At 39.5% G+C, this 18,423-nt stretch overlaps 1 protein-coding gene across 1 annotated transcript in view; it reads right to left on the reverse strand.

The window, feature by feature from the left end:
* Nucleotides 1-18,423, reverse strand: part of SDHAF4 (succinate dehydrogenase complex assembly factor 4) — a 33,722-nt gene that overhangs the window by 14,590 nt on the left and 709 nt on the right. Inside the window, exon 2 of the mRNA XM_052652028.1 lies at nt 806-955. Coding sequence (XP_052507988.1) covers nt 806-955 — 150 coding nt within the window. The remainder of the gene's footprint in view (nt 1-805; nt 956-18,423) is intronic.

The raw sequence follows: 18,423 nt of genomic DNA on the forward strand, positions 1-18,423 counted from the left end.
TTAAGACATGACCCAAAATTTGTACATACTGAATACAAAATAATGTTTGGTCTATCATCCTTCCTCTCCAGAAAACCTCTTTATTCTCCAAACTTCCCCTTCTTTCCCTAAATCACATGGTTACAGTGAGAACAACCTCTTTCACCTGTGACTCAGGCCCCTGGCCACTGGCTGACTTACCTGTGGACACCAGATGCAAGCTGGGCCAGTGAGCTTTCTTCTTAAGAAATCTGAAACTAAGAAACTGCATTCTCAGTTTGGTTATTCTTTTGAACTGAGTAGCTGCTGGGAGCAGTTACCTTCTGCCCAGTGGACTCAGAAGGGAGCATGGAGACAGAAAACAGCTCAGTACCGACCAGAGACAAGAGAAGGAGGGAGACTATCTGGTTTCCACAGTGCTTAGTCCTGAGGCCTCAGTCTTCCTCCAACGGCCAGCAGCACTACTGCGCTTGAGCCTAACGTGTTCCCTGCACCTTACTAACAACACACCCTACCTTCTGTTAAGGCTGTTTAAGTAGGTTTCCGTTATTTGCACCAAAGTAGGTCTTAACTTACACAGTTTTTCATGTGAATAATTCAACTGAATACATGAGCAAACATAATCAATCACTGCCAAGGGCCTGTAAAACTGTTTTTAAAGCCGATACGTATTGATGGTCAATATAGCAACTTTATTCATTGTTGAAATATTCTTTATTACTGTTAATGAAGAATTACAAACAATAATATGCGTCTTTTTTTCTCAGTAACAGAAACACTTTCTTTGAGACCTCAAAAATTAAGAGAGGAGTTTAACTATACTCACTTGTCAGTGGTTCCTTCTCTAAATTGGAATCTTCTGGTGCATCAAAACGACCTTCTGGTAACTTCGGCTTCTTAAGAGGTTGTTTGCTAGGTTCAGGTTTTCCTCCTTGAGAACTTATTTTCCTCAAAGAATTATACAGAAGGGGTGACCCTGGCAGAGTGAAGACAGTGAAAAAACAGAAGCTGTTCATTAATTCTACTCCAAAATTTAATACTTTTAATTACTTGTTTTAACCTTATACATTCACATTTATCAAAATTTAAAAGTATAAAAGGAAATATAGTAACAATTCTTCCTTTTGCCCCTTTCAGACAGCCAGTTCCCTTCTTTGGAGGCAACCAATGCTATCAATTTGAAAAGAAGAGCTGTGAAATAAACTAATCATTATCAAAACTGTAAAAACATATATAAAATAATTTGAAACAATGCCCCAAATACCAAGATTCAGGTCACTAAGAGTAACTAAGTAGTAGGAACTTTTAAATGATAATACTTAGTATTTAAATTTCAAGACATCACAAGGAATTGTATTTAGGACTCTTAAATTCTAATGCCGGTCCTCTTTTTCTGTCAAGTAAACATTTTAAAATGTACCAGGCACCTGTTGTTGCTGTTGCTTTAGTCATTAAGTCATGTCTGACTCTTTTGGGACCCACAGAGTGCAGCCTGCTAGGCTCCTATGTCCATGGGATTCTCCAGGCAAGAATACTGGAGTGGGTTGCCATTCCCTTCTCCAGAGGATCTTCCCAGCTCAGGGATCAAACCCATGTCTCCTGCATTGGCAGGTAGATTGTTTACCACTGAGCAACCAGGAAAGCCCACTGGGCACCTGCAATGTGTAAGTGTGATCACTTTCTATGTTACAATGAGAAAGGTAAGTTTTCAGAATATTCATTGGAAGGACTGATGCTGAAGCTGAAGGTCCAATAGTTTGGCCACCTGATGGGAGGAACTGAAGCACTGGAAAAGACCCTGATGCTGGGAAAGACTGAAGGCGGGAGGATAAGGGACGACAGAGGATGAGATGGTTGGATGGCATCACCAACTCAATGGACATGAGTTTGAGTAAACTCCGGGAGTTGGTAATGGACAGGGAGGCCTGGCATGCTGTAGTCCATAGATTGTAAAGAGATGGACATGACTTAGCGACTGACCCACAGCAACAAAAGTTTTCAGTATTATGAAAGTTATCCAACTCTTATTGAGATAATGTTCCATAAAGGCAAAACCACTCTGGAAAACAACCTCTGGGAATGGGGGGGGGGGGGGGGGGGCGGTTCAAGTATGTGAAGGAATGGGTTTAGAAACAGAGGTGGGTACTAGTTCCAGTCACACCGCTGTGGCAGCATTTTAATGGCCCTGAAATAGGGTGAGAATCTAATATTCAGAATCTTTGTGTGGGTTAGGTCAGATGGTGGAAGAGAATTAAGTAGCAGATGGAATTGAGGTTGCTAATCAGATGACCCTGATCTAGAGAGACTGTCCTGAATGATCTGAGTGGGTCTATTTTAATCACAAGGGTCCTTAAAAGGGGAAGAGAGAATTAGAAAAGAGAACCAGAGAGGGGGCAGTGGGAGACAGACCTGATGATGTTGCTGACTCCAATGATGGGAGGAAAGGGCCACCAAGACAAGGCAATTGGGCAGCCTCTGGGAGTTGCAAGAGGGAGGAAACGGATTTTCCCCAGGAGCCTCCAGAAAAAACACAACACTATCAACTTGGTTTCCACACAGAGAGGCTCATTTCAGATTCCTCACCTCCAGAACTGTAAGGGTTTTTAAGCCACTGAGTGTGTGGTATTTCATTATACCAGTAATATGAAACTAAAACAACTGCTTACTAGTTGTTTGATCCTTGTCAAGTTATTTTCCCTTTTTAAATCCATTTCTTCCCTCTCTAAATTGAAGATAATAGTACCTATCTCATGAGATGACTAAATAGGGCAATTCATTCAAAGCACCTAGCATAGTGACAAATTGTATTTATTATTATTATAGAATTATCTAGAAGCTCCTGGTAGTATTACATATAATTAGAATTTTCTTTCATTACATATATTTTATTCATTTTCTAAAAAACACTACATCATCCTACCCCTGCTTTAAAAAATTATATACATATACACACACACACACACACAAATATACACACATACCAAGTACATGTATGTATGTATGTGTGTGTGTGTGTGTGTGTGTGTGTGTATACATATATACCTTCCACAGCCAATTTGGAATTTACATGACTTGTTTGCAAGATTACAAAAAGTTAACATTACAAACTACATTAACAATTTCAAAATAATACACTCTGCATATCCACTGCATAGATCTCAGTGGCTGACAACATTGCTGACTCTTTGAATGACCAACTGTAATGCAAATTAAAATTAAAATGAAAGGGCCCATAAAATTCAATGAGTAAGAAAATAAATATAGTGAGAATAAGATGGTGGAGGGGTAGGTGGACGTGGAATATATCTCTATCTGTGGAAACATCAGGAATACACCTTCAGACACAGAAGTCCTTCCAATGAGTATTCAGGGTTGATTTCTTTTAGGATGGACTGGTTTGATCTTCTGGCAGGGCAAGGAACTCTCAAGAGTCCTCCAGCACCACGATTTGCAACCACTAATTCTTTGGAGCTCAGCCTTCTTTATGGTCCAACTCTCACATCCATACATGACTAATGGAAAACTGTAACTCTTGACTATACATGCCTCTGTTGGCAAAGTGATGTCCCCACTTTTTAATACGCTGTCCAGGTTTGTCATAGCTTTTCTTCCAAGGAGCAAGTGCCTTTAATTTTGTGTGTGCACTGATTGTGGAAACCAAGAAACTAAAATCTGTCACTGTTTCCACTTTTTCTTCATTTATTTGCTATGATATGATGGGACTGGATGCCATGATCTTATTTTTCTCAATGTTGAGTTTTAAGCCAGCTTTTTCACTCTCCTCTTTCACCCTCATCAAGAGGCTCTTAAGTTTCTCTTCGTTTTCTACCATTAGAATGGCATTATCTGCATATCTGAGGTTGTTTACATTTCTCCCGGCAACCTTGATTCCAGCTTATGACTTATTATTCAATCCAGCATTTCACATGATGTAATCGGCATGTAAGTTAAATAAGCAGAGTGACAATATATAGCCTTGACGTACTTCATTCCTGATTTTGAACTAGTCCATTGCTGCATGTCCGGTCCTAACTATTGCTTCTTTACCTGCATATTGCTCTCTGAGGAGAGTTATGATTGACTGGAAGTACTCAGTTGAGTTCGGTTGCTCAGTCTTGTCTGACTCTTTACAACCCCATGGACTGCAGAAGGCCAGGCCTCGCTGTCCATCACCAACTCCTGGTATTTACTCAAACTCACGTCCATTGAGTTGGTGATGCTATCCAACCACCTCATCCTCTGTTGTACCCTTCTCCTCCTGCCTTCAGTCTTTCCCAGCATCATGGTCTTTTCAAATGAATCAGCTCTTCACATCAGGTGGACAAAATATTGGAGTTTCAGCTTCAGCATCAGTCCTTCTGATAAATATTAAGAACTGATTTCCTCTAGAATGGACTGGTTGGCTCTCCATGCAGTCCAAGGGGCTCTCAAGAGTCTTCTCCAACACCACAGTTCAAAAGCATCAATTCTTCAGTGCTCAGTTTTCTTTATAGTCCAACTCTCACATCCATACATGACCACTGGAAAAACAATAGCCTTGACTAGATGGACATTTGTTGGCAAAGTAATGTCTCTACTTTTTAATATGCTGTCTAGATTGGTCATAACTTTTCTTTAAAGGAGTAAGTATCTTTTAATTTCATGGCTGCAGTCACCATATGCAGTGATATTGGAGCTCCCCAAAATAAAGTCTGCTACTGTTTCCCCATCTATTTCCCATGAATGACAGACTAGATGCTGTGATCTTAGTTTTCTGAATGTTGAGCTTTAAGCCAACTTTTACCTTCTCCTTTCATCAAGAGGCTCTTTAGTTCTTCACTTTCTGCCCTAAGGGTGGTGTCATCTGCGTATCTGAAGTTATTGATATTTCTCCCAGCAATCTTGATTCCAGCTTCTGTTTCATCCAGCCCAGTGTTTCTCATGATGTACTCTGCAGAGAAGTTAAATAAGCAGGTTGACAATATACAGCTCTGAGGTACTCCTTTTCCAATTTGGAACCAGTCTGCTTTCTAGCTCGTTTTAACTGTTGCTGCCTGACCTGCATACAGATTTCTCAAGAGGCAGGTCAGGTGGTCTGGTATTCCCATCTCTTTCAGAATTTTCCACAGTTTATTGTGATCCACACAGTCAAAGGCATTGGCACAGTCAATAAAGCAGAAGTGTTCTGGAACTCTCTTTTTTGATGATCCAATGGATGTTGGCAATTTGATCTCTGGTTCCTCTGCCTTTTCTAAAACCAGCTTGAACATCTGCAAGTTTACGGTTCACGTATTCCTGAAGCCTGGCTTGGAGAATTTTGAGCATTACTTTACTAGCATGTGAGATGAGTGAAATTGTACAGTAGTTTGAGCATTCTTTGGCATTTCCTTTCTTTGGGATTGGAATGAAAACTGACCTTTTCCAGTCCTGTGGCCACTGCTGAGTTTTCCAAATTTGCTGGCATATTGAGTGTAGCACTTCCACAGCATCATCTTTTAGGATCTGAATTAGCTCAACTGGAATTCCATCACCTCCACCAGCTTTGTTCATAGTGATGCTTCCTAAGGCCCACTTGACTTCGTGTTCCAGGATGTCTGGCTCTAGGTGAGTGATCACACCATCGTGATTAACTGAGTCATGAAGATCTTTTTTGTATAGTTCTTCTGTGTATTCTTGCAACTTCTTCTTACTTCTTCTTAATATCTTCTGCTTCTGTTAGGTCCATACCATTTCTGTCCTTTATTGAGCCCATCTTTGCATGAAATGTTACTTTGGTATCTCTAATTTTCTTGAAGAGATCTCTAGTCTTTCCCATTCTGTTCTTTTCCTCTATTTCTTGGCATTGATCACTGAAGAACGCTTTCTTATCTCTCCTTGCTATTCTTTGGAACTCTGCATTCAGATGGGCATGTCTTTCCTTTTCTCCTTTGCTTTAGGCTTCTCTTCTTTTCACAGCTATTTGTAAGGCCTCCTCAGACAGCCATTTTGCTTTTTTGCATTTCTTTTTCTTGGTGATGGTCTTGATCCTTGTCTCCTGTACAAAGTCATGAACCTCCATCCACAGTTCATCAGGCACTGTGTCTGTCAGATCTAGTCCCTTAAATCTATTTCTTACTTTCACTGTATAATCATAAGGGATTTGATTTAGGTCATACCTGAATGGTCTAGTGGTTTCCCCCACTTTCTTCAATTTCAGTCTGATGTTGGCAATAAGGAGTTCATGATCTGAGTCACAGTCAGCTCCCGGTCGTGTTTTTGCTGACTGTATAGAGCTTCTCCACCTTTGGCTGCAAAAAATATAATAACCTGATTTTGGTGTTGACCATCTGGTGATGTCCATGTGTACAGTCTTCTCTTGTGTTGTTGGAAGAGGGTGTTTGCTATGACCAGTGCATATTTTTGGCAAAACTCTATTAGCCTTTGCCCTGCTTCACTCTGTACTCCAAGGCCAAAGTTGCCTGTTACTCCAGGTGTTTCTTGACTTCCTACTTTTGCATTCCAGTCCCCTATAATGAAAAGGTCATCTTTTATGGGTGTTAGTTCTAGTAGGTCTTGTAGGTCCTTACAGAACTATTCAACTTCAGCTTCTTCAGCGTTACTGGTTGGGGCATAGACTTGGATTCCCGTGATATTGAATGGTGTGCCTTGGAAAAGAACCAAGGTCATTCTGTCGTTTTTGAGACTGTGTCCAAGTACTGCATTTTGGACTCTTTTGTTGACTATGATGGCTACTCCATTTCTTCTAAGGGATTCTTGCCCACAGTAGTAGATATAATTTAACTCAGGTCATCTGAGTTAAATTCACCCATTCCAGCCCATTTTAGTCCACTGATTCCTAAAATGTTAATGTTCACTCTTGCCATCTCCTGTTTGACCACTTCCAATTTGCCTTGATTCATGGACCTAACATTCCAGGTTCCTATGCAATATTAATCTTTACAGCATCAGACCTTGTTTCCATCACCAGTGACATCCACAACTGGGTATTGTCTTTGCTTTGGCTCCATCTCTTCATTCTTTCTGGAGTTACCTCTGCACTGATCTCCCATAGCATATTGGGCACCTACCAACCTGGGGAGTTCATCTTTCAGTGTCCTATCTTTTTTCCTTTTCATTCTGTTCATGGATGGGATTCTCAAAGCAAGAATACTGAAATCGTCTGCCATTCTCTTGTCCAGTGGACCACATTTTGTTAGAACTCTCCACCATGACCCATCTGTCCTGGGTGGCCCTACACGGCATGGCCATAGTTTCATTGAGTTAGACAAGGCTGTGATCCACATGATTAGATTGGTTAGTTTTCTGTGATTATGGTTTTCAGTCTGGTATTACTAGGAATTCTTTAAGAATTCCTCACAGTTTGTTGTAATCCACAGTCACAGGCTTTAGTGTAGTCAATGAAGCATAAGTAGATGTTTTTCTGGAACTCCCTTGCTTTTTCCATGATTTAACGAATATTGGCAATTTGATCTGTGGTTCCTCTGCTTCTTCAAAACTCAGCTTTTACATCTGGAGTTTCTTGGTTTATGTACTGTTGAAGCCTACCTTGAAGGATTTTGAGCATTACCTTGCTAGCATGTAAAATCAGTGCAATTATATGGTAGTTTGAGCATTTTCTGGCATTGCCCTTCTTTGGGATTGGAATGAAAACTGACCTTTTCCAGTTCTGTGGCCACTGCTGAGTTTTCCAAATTTGCTGGGATATTGAGTGCAGCATGTTTACAGCATCATCTTCTAGGATTTTAAATAGCTCAGCTGGAATTGTGTCACCTCCATTAGCTTGTTTGTAGTGATGCTTCCTAAGGGCCACTTGATTTCACACTCCAGAATGCCTGGCTCTAGGTGAGTGACTCTACCATATTGTTATCTGGGTCATTAATACCTTTCTTATATAGCTCTTCTGTGTATTCTTTCCATCACTTCTTAATCTCTTCTGCTTCTGTTATTAATAGTTCTTTACCATTTCTTTTATCACTTCCATCTATGTAAGAAATGTTCCCTTGGTATCTCTAATTTTCCTGAATAGATCTCTAGTCTTTCCTATTCTATGGTTTTCCTCTATCTGCATTTTCCTTGCTATTCTCTGGAACTGTGCATTCAATTGGATGTATCTTTCCCTTGCCTTTCACGTCTCCTTTCTGCAGCTATTTGTAAAGCCTCCTCAGATAACCTCTTTGCATTCCTGCATTTCTTTTTCTTGGGATGGTTTTGTTCACTGCCTCTTGTACAATGTTACAAACCTCTGTCCACAGTTCTGAAGGCAATGGGTCTACCTCAAGATCTAATCTCTTGAGCCTAATTGTCACCTCCACTGTATAAGCATAAGGGATTTTATTTAGGTCATCTGAATGGTCTAGTGGTTTTCCCTAATTTCTTCAATTAAAGCCTGAATTTTGCATTAAGGTAGGGAAGGAAATGGCAACCCACTCCAATATTCTTGTCTGGGGAATTCCATGGACAGAAGAGCCTGGTGTACTACAGTCCATGGGGTCACAAAGATTTGGACACAACTGAGTGACTTAACACACTTTGCAATAAGGAGCTCATGAACTGAACCACAGTCAGCTCCAGGTCTTGTTTTTGGTAAGTGTATGGTACGTTTCAAATTTTCTAGAAATTCATTAAGCATTTATACAAAATAAAAATGGCACAAAATCCCTGGCTATCAGGTATAATATAGACAAAATCTGAAGCTAAAATTTTGCTTCTTAAATGATGCAGATATATGACAGTAAATAATAAAAGTAATATTATGCATTAGGTGCCAATGTGCCAGGAACTGTGTTAGGAGCTGGAAAAAATGTCAACTTATTTGTATGAGTAAAATTGCGAATTATAATTCTGTTTAGCATGAACGTGATCATTTTCTGGAAAAGTGACACTGGGCAGATGTGGTAGAGACTGCACAGTGTGTCCAGCAGCTGAGCTGCTTTCCCCTCTTCCAATGAGTTCTGGAACGCCCACTCCCACTGTCTGTGATCAAGCTGAGCAACAGGCCACTCACTTAGGGATCACATATCCCAGTCTTCCCTGAAGCCAAGCAGCCACATGTCCAAGTTGTGGCCAGTGGGCTGGGTTAGGAAGAACATATGCAAATTTTAGGCCACCTCAATTTTCCAACAAATCAATTGCCCTGGATTTCTTTTTCCATTCCCTGAGATTGTAATGTGGACAGTGCAGTGACCCGCCTGTAAGGGTTTCAAGGAAAAGCCAAAAGATGAGATTTCTCAAGGTGCTCTGAGACCACAGAACCATAAATAGAACTATTTTTGTATCAGGTAGATGTGTGACAAAATGCGGAGGAAAAGAATTTTTCTCATTTTTGCACAATACATGATTAGACAGGACACTGGGCTCCTTTACAGAAATGAGGAAATTCACCATAAAGCTCACATCTTCTTTTTCAAGGGATGCTTTGGCCTTTTCCAAAGCCTATTTACAATTGTGTCTATAAGAACATTACAGGCAAGAAAAATGACTTTCTAAGAGAACTAATAAAAGCAAAGGAAAAAGAGTAAACTGTCATTAAAAAAATAAAAATAATTTTTCAAAATTTGTTTGATAGAGATGCCCAAACTCTACAGCCAAACTCATCCAAAAAGGTTAAAAAAAAAAAAAAAAATACACACACACACACACACACACACACAACATTTCTAAATCAGCGAAAGAAATGTTAAGAAAGGAAATAATGATAAGAGTATCAAAGCATTCCTGTAAGATAAACAGTTAAGCTGGTATATAACCTGGGTCTTTCTCACCTAGAGTTTAGTGTACAGAGGTCTCAGGACAGCAGGGAGAGCAGTCTTTTGAACCCAAGGAAAACAAATAGCCTACTAGAGGCCAGAACCCAGGAAGGGTCATGCACTGAGTAAAGAGAGTGATTTGGAAGATTTTTAAACGTGCATATAACTACTTGGGGAAGATCTTATTAAAATGCAGATTCTTAATAGGTTTGGTATGACCTAAGATTCTGCATTTTAACAAGTTCCAAGGTGAAGCTCCCGTTGCTGGTCCAAAAGAGCAAGGGACTAGAAGACAAACTCTAGTTAATGAACACCTTTGTTCTGTGTAACGATGTTAAAAAGGAAGCCCTTCTTGATATTTTGAAGCCACTGGTTGACCATATCTGTGTTTACGTCAGATTACACACTATGTGCAGGGTTCAAAGACCCTCAGGGGAGCATCTTTCTATAAAGTGGATTAAAGTCTGAAGCTGAAGTGGTTTCAGACACATGGCAGAAGCAAATCCTCTGCGGACAAATAGTTTTTCAACTCACGTCTTATGGAAGTCTCAAAGAGGGAATACCAATAAAACATTCAAGGAAACAAGCTATCATATGCAAGATCAACAAACAACAGAGCTAGGACCATAAAGATCTATATACTGAAATCAAAATTAAAATAACTAATATGTTTTAAGGAATAAAAACGAAGCCAAAGAGACAAATGAGTAAGAGACTGAAAATTCACTAGGCCAATAATTAAAAAAACAACAAAAAACAAAAAAACCCAACCCCCAACAACCACAAATTTAAATTTAAAGCTCAATAAAAGCCCTAAACAGCAGAATAGATATAGCTGAAAAGAGTTAGTGGCCCAAATAAAGTTCTGAAGAAATTATACAGAAAAAAGCGTAGCAAAAAGGAGATAAAAATAATAAAAGCAATGTTAAAATATTTGGAGGATAAGATGAGGGCTAACAAATGTTTGTTTCATCACAGTTCCAGAAGGAAATAATGAAAAGACCAGGAGACGTCCAACAGACAGGAATGTTCAGATGTAGGAAACAGAGCCACAAGTAAAAAAAAAAAAAAATTAAATAAGAAAAACACATCTAGACACAAAGTACAATGAAGAAGCCAACATCAAAGGAAGAGATAAAAAGTAGCTAGGTAAAGGAGAGATGAGTAATGAAGGAACAAACATTAGACAGAAGACCTCCCAATAGCTATAAAGAAAGCCAGAAGAGATAGACCTGTGAGACAATGATACGTTTATTGAAACTACCTTGCAAGAATAAGAGAAATAAACCATATTTTCAGATTAAAAATAAAATACATGTTTAAAAAAAAAAAGCACTGAGAAACTTTATCACAAGACGATCACCAAAGGGAACATCTAAACAATGTACTGTAAGAAACTGATTCAAGAAGTAAAAGTGTGAAATAAAAAGAGAAAAATAGAAGTTTTAAACATTGACTATATAAAAATGTAATATGTTGATTTGTGTTACTACACAATTCCACCCTAACATATACACAAGAAAACATACACACAAACACACAACCCTAAAAGGCTGAACAACAGAGTAGGAGGGTGAATGAATTCAAAGCATTTTTAAGGTTTGTACTGTTTAGGAGGAACATGAAGATATTAATTTTGGGGGGCTCAAAAATCACTGCAGATGGTGACTGCAGCCATGAAATTAAAAGACGCTTACTCCTTGGAAGCAAAGTTATGACCAACCTACATAGCACATTCAAAAGCAGAGGCATTACTTTGCCAACAAAGGTCCGTCTAACCAAGGCTATGGTTTTTCCTGTGGTCATGTATAGATGTGAGAGGTGGACTGTGAAGAAGGCTGAGTGCTGAAGAATTGATGTTTTTGAACTGTGGTGTTGGAGAAGACTCTTGAGAGTCCCTTGGACTGCAAGGAGATCCAACCAGTCCATTCTGAAGGAGATCAGCCCTGGGATTTCTTTGGAAGGAATGATGCTAAAGCTGAAACTGCAATACTTTGGTCACCTCATGCGAAGAGTTGACTCATTGGAAAAGACTCTGATGCTGGGAGGGATTGAAGGCAGGAGGAGAAGGGGACGACAGAGGATGAGATGACTGGATGGCATCACTGACTCGATGGACGTGAGTCTGAGTGAACTCCGGGAGTTGGTGATGGACAGGGAGTCCTGGCGTGCTGCGATTCATGGGGTCTCAAAGAGTCAGACACGACTGAGCGACTGAACTGAACTGAAGATATTAATTAACTTCAACTTCCTCAAGCATGCAATCAGATTTCAAGAGTAACCACTAAAAAGCAATGTGTATCTTTGAAATCACAGAGGAAAAAAATCAAAGAAGAAAACATTTAATTGAAAGTATGACAAATAGGAGGTAACAAAAAATGAGATGGCAGAAATAAGGTCAATTTTATCAGTTAATATACAGTAAGTCCCCTATATACAAAAGAGTTCCAGCTTGAGAGTGTTTGTAAGTCCTACTTGTTCATAAGTCCAACAGAGATCAGCTGGTAAAGAATCCACCTGCAATGCAACAGACGATTCCTGGAAAAGGGATAGGCTACCCACTCTAGTATTCTTGGGCCTCCCAGGCGGCTCAGATGGTAAAGAATCCACTCACAGTGTGGGAGACCTGGGTTCAATCCCTGGGTTGGGAAGATCTCCTGGAGGAGGGCATGGCAACCTACTCCAGTATTCTTGTCTGAGGAACCCCCATGGACAGAGGAGCCTGGTGGGCTAGTCCGTGAAGTTGCAAAGAGTTGGACACAACTGACCATGGCTGACTGACTAAGCACAACGTACAGTAAGTCCCCTACTTACCAAAGTTCCAGTCCGAGAGCGTTTGTTAAGTCCTACTTGTTTGTAAGTCCAACAGAATTAGTCTTCCCTTGTTTGGGAACACATGTAAGAATTAAAGATTTTAAAATTAAAAAAAAATAAATAAATAAAAAATTAAAAAACAAAAATAAAACAAATACATTACCCTATGTAAAAAAAAAAAAAAAAAAAAAGGTAGCTCAGTTGGTAAAGAATCCACCTATAATGCAGGAGACCCCGGTTTGATTCCTGGGTCGGGAACATCCCTTGAAGAAGGGATAGGCTACCCACTCCAGTATTCTTGGGCTTCCCCTGTGGCCCAGCTGGTAAAGAATCTGCCTGCAATGTGGGAGACCTGGGTTCAATCGCTGGGTTGGGAAGATCCCCTGGAGAAGAGAAAGGCTACCCACTGGAGAATTTCATGGGACTGTATAGTCCATGGGGTCGCAAAGAGTTGGACACAACCGAGCAACTTGCACTTTCAGTTTTCACCCAACTATCACAGTGGGCTATATAGGACTGTACTATAAGTTTTTAAAACTTCTCACAAAAATAATACATAAAAAACAAAAACAAAAATAAAACATTTTTAATCTTATGGTACAGTACCTTGAAAAGTGCAGTATGACAGCTCAACAACTGTCATACAAGGGCTGGCATCAAGTGAACAGGCAAGAGTTACTGACTGGAGGAAGGAGAGGAGGTGGAAGATGGTAGAGCTAAAGAATCGTCAGCAATAGATGTAGTGCAAGCTGCAATTTCAATCTCACCTGACGTTGATGGAACACATGTTTACATCTTTGAAAGTTCACAACCTAAAGATTTAGATGTAGGTGACTTACAGTGATTGCAAATGGACTGACCTCTCCAGTTAAAAGGTATATACTATCAGACTTCAAAATAAAAATTCACCAAAATCTAGTCTTATGCTGTTTATATATAAGAGAATTATCATGGTGCCAGTGTTACCTGTTGGATATTCCAGGGAAGAATACCAGTGTGTGTTGCCATGCCCTTCTCCAAGAGATCTTCCCAACCCAGGAATCAAACTTGAGTCTCTGAAGTCTCCTGCACTGCAGGCGACTTTATTCCTGGTAGAAAAAAGACTTAAATACAAAAAAGCCAAACTATCGACTTTAAGGAGAAAATATAGGAGAGTATCTTTATGACCTTAGGGTTGGGAAGGCTTTCTTACAGAAGACTACAAAGCACTGATAATAAACAGAAGGATCAAGACAAGAAGATAACATTACAAATTTGTTTACCAAAAGCGCCACCTGGGAAGCCCACATAGCTATATAGACAGCAAAAATTAGAACTTTATGCCTATATATTTAAAGTATATAAAATGAACAATTTTCCAGAAAAATTCATCAAAACTTAATTAAGAAGAAAAAATCTGATAAATACCACAATAATCATTACAGAAATTAAACTAGTAATTTAAAATCTTCAGTTCAGTTCAGTCGCTCAGTCGTAACCGACTCTTTGCGACCCCATGAATTGCAGCACGCCAGGCCTCCCTGTCCATCATCAACTCCCGGAGTTCACCCAAACTCATGTCCATGGAGTCAGTGATGCCATCCAGCCATCTCATCCTCTGTTGTCCCCTTCTCCTCCTGTCCCCAATCCCTCCCAGCATCAGTTTTTTCCAGATTTAAAATCTTACCTCACATCAAAGGGCAGGTCTAGATAGTTTTGCATGTAAATTGTAACAAATACTCAAGGAATGGCTTATTTCAATCTTAAAGAAAAGGACTAAAAGACTCTTAAATTCATTGTAAGAGGCTAGAATAACTTGAATTTCAAAACCAGAAAAGGAAATTGCAAGAGAGGAAAACTACAGGGCAGTTTTTAAACAAAGTATCAGCATACCACAACCAATATTATAACAACATAATCATCCCAATACATCTGAATATTTTCTAGGAATCTGAGTTAATTAGCACAGAAAAATCTGTAATTCACCAACCCACTGTATTAAAGAAGAAAAATGAATTAAAAACAAGATGAAGAAAAATGAATTTTTCAAGATTTCTTTTTGTCTTAAAAAAACAGATAACTACATAAACAAATAAACAAAACCCCATCCTTCTAGAAATGGCAAGGAACTTCATTAACAAAATAAAGGGCATATCTACAGCTAATATTGCATGTTGAAATATGAACATATTCCCTTTATAATTATGAACAAAATAAGTATGCCTATCACCACTTCTAGTCAGCACTGTATGTACTGAAAAACCTGACCAAGAACAGAGAAACAAGAGAAAATAAAAAGATATAAAGATTGGAAAGGGAGAAAAAGATTTTCATTATTTGCAGGCAATATTTGTGTCTACCCAGCACCACCCCCACCAAAATCTACAAATAAATTATTGAAATTAATGAAGTAATTTACCCAGGTTACCAGATACAAAATCAATAAACAAGTCAACTGTGTTTCCATCCATAAGCAGCAATTAGAAAATAATAATCTTAGAAAATACTGAGCAGTTGTAACCAAATTCCAGCAGAACCTTTTTTAAAAGAATTTTATATGGAAGCAGATATCCAAGAATAGCCAAGACACTTCTGAAAAACAACATGAAAGGACTTACCCTACTAAATATTAAGAGTTGTTACAAAAGTATGGTTGTTAAGATAGGTATTACATCACAGGAACAGACAAACAGATCAATGAAATGGAAAAGAGAGCCAAGAAATAAACCGAGGTGTCCATGCATATGTAAGATAGCTGCATTTCGTTGGGGGGTGGGGGGAAGTCCAACATATGGACATGGGACAACTGGTTACTGACATGGGAAAAAAGTGAAATCAGTTTCCTGCCTCACGCCATGCATGGAAAAAAGTTCTTGGAATAAAGACTTAAATACAAAAAAGCCAAACTATAGACCTTTAAGGAGAAAATATAGGAGAGAGAATATTTTTATGACCTTAGGGTTGGGAAGGCTTTCTTACAGAAGACTAAAAAGCACTGATAATAAACAAAAGTATCAAGACAAGAAGATAACATTACAAATTTGTCTGCCAAAAGATACCTTTCCTTTGAAGCTCTGTAATTGTACAGTTGGATTCATAATTTTATTGTGTCTGCTGCTGAAGATAATTTTATTTTAGGCTGTGCTGGGTCTTCTTGCTATTTGGGCTTTTCTCTAGTTGCATCAAGTAGGGGCTACTTTCTAGTTGTGGTCCAGAGGCATGTCACTGCAGAGTCTTCTCCTGTTGCCGAGCACAGGGTGCATGGGCTTCAACAATTGTGGCACACAGGCTCAGTGGTTGAGTTCACCGGCTCTTGGGCACAGGCTCAAAAGCTGTGGTGCACAGGCTTAGCTGCTCTACAGCATTTGGGATCTTCCTGGATCAGGGATTGAACCCGTCTCCTACACTTGCAGGCGAATTCTTTACCACTGAGCCACCAGGGAAGCTCTGAAGATAATTTTTTCAGAAAGACATCATAAGAGTGACAAAAACAGCTCACAACCTAGCTTGTACGGCTGATATCTTAAGTGACATCATCTTGGCCTACACAGTTCCTCCAGTCTTTCCGCCGACCCTACCCAGGACTGTATGGGGTAAATCGCTCTCTGTTGTCAAGGGCTCAGCAGTTAATAGATACTGTTTAATAATGAGTAGGATCAGATGACCCCTAAACTGTTAGTCCCCTTAAACAAGGATGAAAACCTTAGCTGACATAGTCCCAGCCACCACAAGACCAATTAGCCATTCACAAATCTTGACTTAGGAAGATGCATTTCCTGCTTTTACACACATACCTTCTACCTTCATATGCTGCTGTGCTGTGCTTAATTGCTCAGTCGTGTCCTCCTCTTTGTGACCCCACGGACTGAAGCCCACCAGGCTCCTCTGTCCATAGGGATTCTTCTGGCAAGACTACTGGAGTGGGTAGCCATCCCCTTCTTCAGGAGATCTTCCCAATCCAGGGATCAAACCCAGGTCTCCAGCATTGTGGGCAGATTCTTTACTGTCTGAGCCACCAGGGAGGCCCAAGAATACTCAAGTGGGTAGCCTATCCCTTTTCCAGGGAAATTTCCCAACCCACAAATTGAACCAGGGTCCCCTGCATTGCAGACGGGTTCTTTACCAGCTGAGCTACCAGGGAAGCCCACATACCTTCACACTCTAGGTTAACTATAAAACTGTCCCAGTGGCCCCTTGGCAGTGTGAAGTACAGCTGCTAATGCTTCCTGATGGCTGTCTGTCTGATCCCAGCCTGTAAGTCACCCTATGATAAACTGACCCACTGATTATACGAACCTCCCTGACTCGCTTTTTCAGTCTCAAGATGCCTTCTCAGTTCAGTAAGCATTTGTCATTCCTGCCATCCTCAAACAGAGCTATTTGCCACACTTACGCAACTTAAAAAAGGCACAGTGGTCAAATATATGTAAAGAATGTATATAAGCAAGACAAACAATCCAATAAGAAAATGAAGATATATTTCACCAGAAAAATTAAAAAACTTTTGAAAAGATGTTTCATTTCTCTAACCGGAGAAACACTATTTCAAATCATAATGAAACACTATTTCAACATTGTACACACAAACAAAAATTAAATTTTCTGATGTTATCAGATGTTGGCAAGTATTTGGAGCAATAGGAACTCTGATATACTGCTGGCAGAAGTATAAACTGCCAGTAGGAATGAAAAATGCCTTTACGATTTGGCATCACATTGTAAAACTGAACAGGTCTTTACCATATATTTCAGGAATTCAACCTCTTGTGCAAGTGCACCCACATATACACCAGATGTGTAGCAGCCAAATCTGATGCTTCCCGAATTACACAATGTCCGCTGGGAGGGGGAAAGGAAAAAAGTATAATGTGTGTATGTTTAATTGCTAAGTTGTGTCCGATTCTCTTGTGACCCCAGGGACTGCCAGGCGCCTCTGTCTATGGGATCTCCCAGGCAAGAATACTAGAATGGGTTGCCATTTACTTCTCCTGGGGATTTCCCCCACCCAAGGATGGAACCTACATCTGCTTGGCAGGCAGATTCTTTACCACTGAGCCATCTGGGAAACCCCCTAGAGGTATTTTACATTCTAACCATTTACTAATTACAACATCACATAACAATATGGATGGATTTCAAAACAATGCTGGTTGAAAAAATCAGGTAAAACAAATACAAAAGGCATGAAGTAATTTCTATACAGTTACACAACTGCATCAGGAAGCAGCACACAGCTTGGCAATGGAAACATTCTATTTCTTAAACTGGAGAATGGGTTCATAAATGTTGGCTTTGCTTAACTCATATATGTTGTATAAGTTTTTGGTAGGAAACATTTCATTGTTGAGCATTTAACCTCAGTAAAAAAGGGATGTTGAATAAACACAGAGCAAAATTGTATACAGTTATTACTTTGAGGTTTGAATAGCAAGGAGGATTTTACTTTACATATTATTCATTTCCGGACCATTTACAATTTTTACAATCAACAAGTGGTCTGTCTGGGTCATGTACACATTGTTATATTAAAAATGGATAACCAAAGACCCACTGTATAGCCCATCGAACTGTACTTAATGTTATGTGCTAGCCTGGATGGGGCAGGAGGGGGTGGCTGGAGAGAATGGATACAGGTACATGTATGGCTGGGTCCCTTTCCTGCTCACCTGACACTACCACAGCATTGTTAATCCGCTATACACCAATAGAGTAAAACGTTTAAAGTCTGAAAAAAATACAAAACAAAAAGCAGTATGTCTGGAGGAGAAATGACAGAAATGAAAACAAGCTATATATATATATATATATAAATGAAAACAAACTATATATGTAAATGTATGAAAACAAACATCTTGGGCCCATTAGGATGCAGGCTGGAACTGTTATCAACTTTCAATTTCTCCAGGATGTCCTAAACTAAAACTAT

Source organism: Budorcas taxicolor, chromosome 14, assembly GCF_023091745.1.
Source record: "Budorcas taxicolor isolate Tak-1 chromosome 14, Takin1.1, whole genome shotgun sequence".
NCBI lineage: Eukaryota > Metazoa > Chordata > Mammalia > Artiodactyla > Bovidae > Budorcas > Budorcas taxicolor.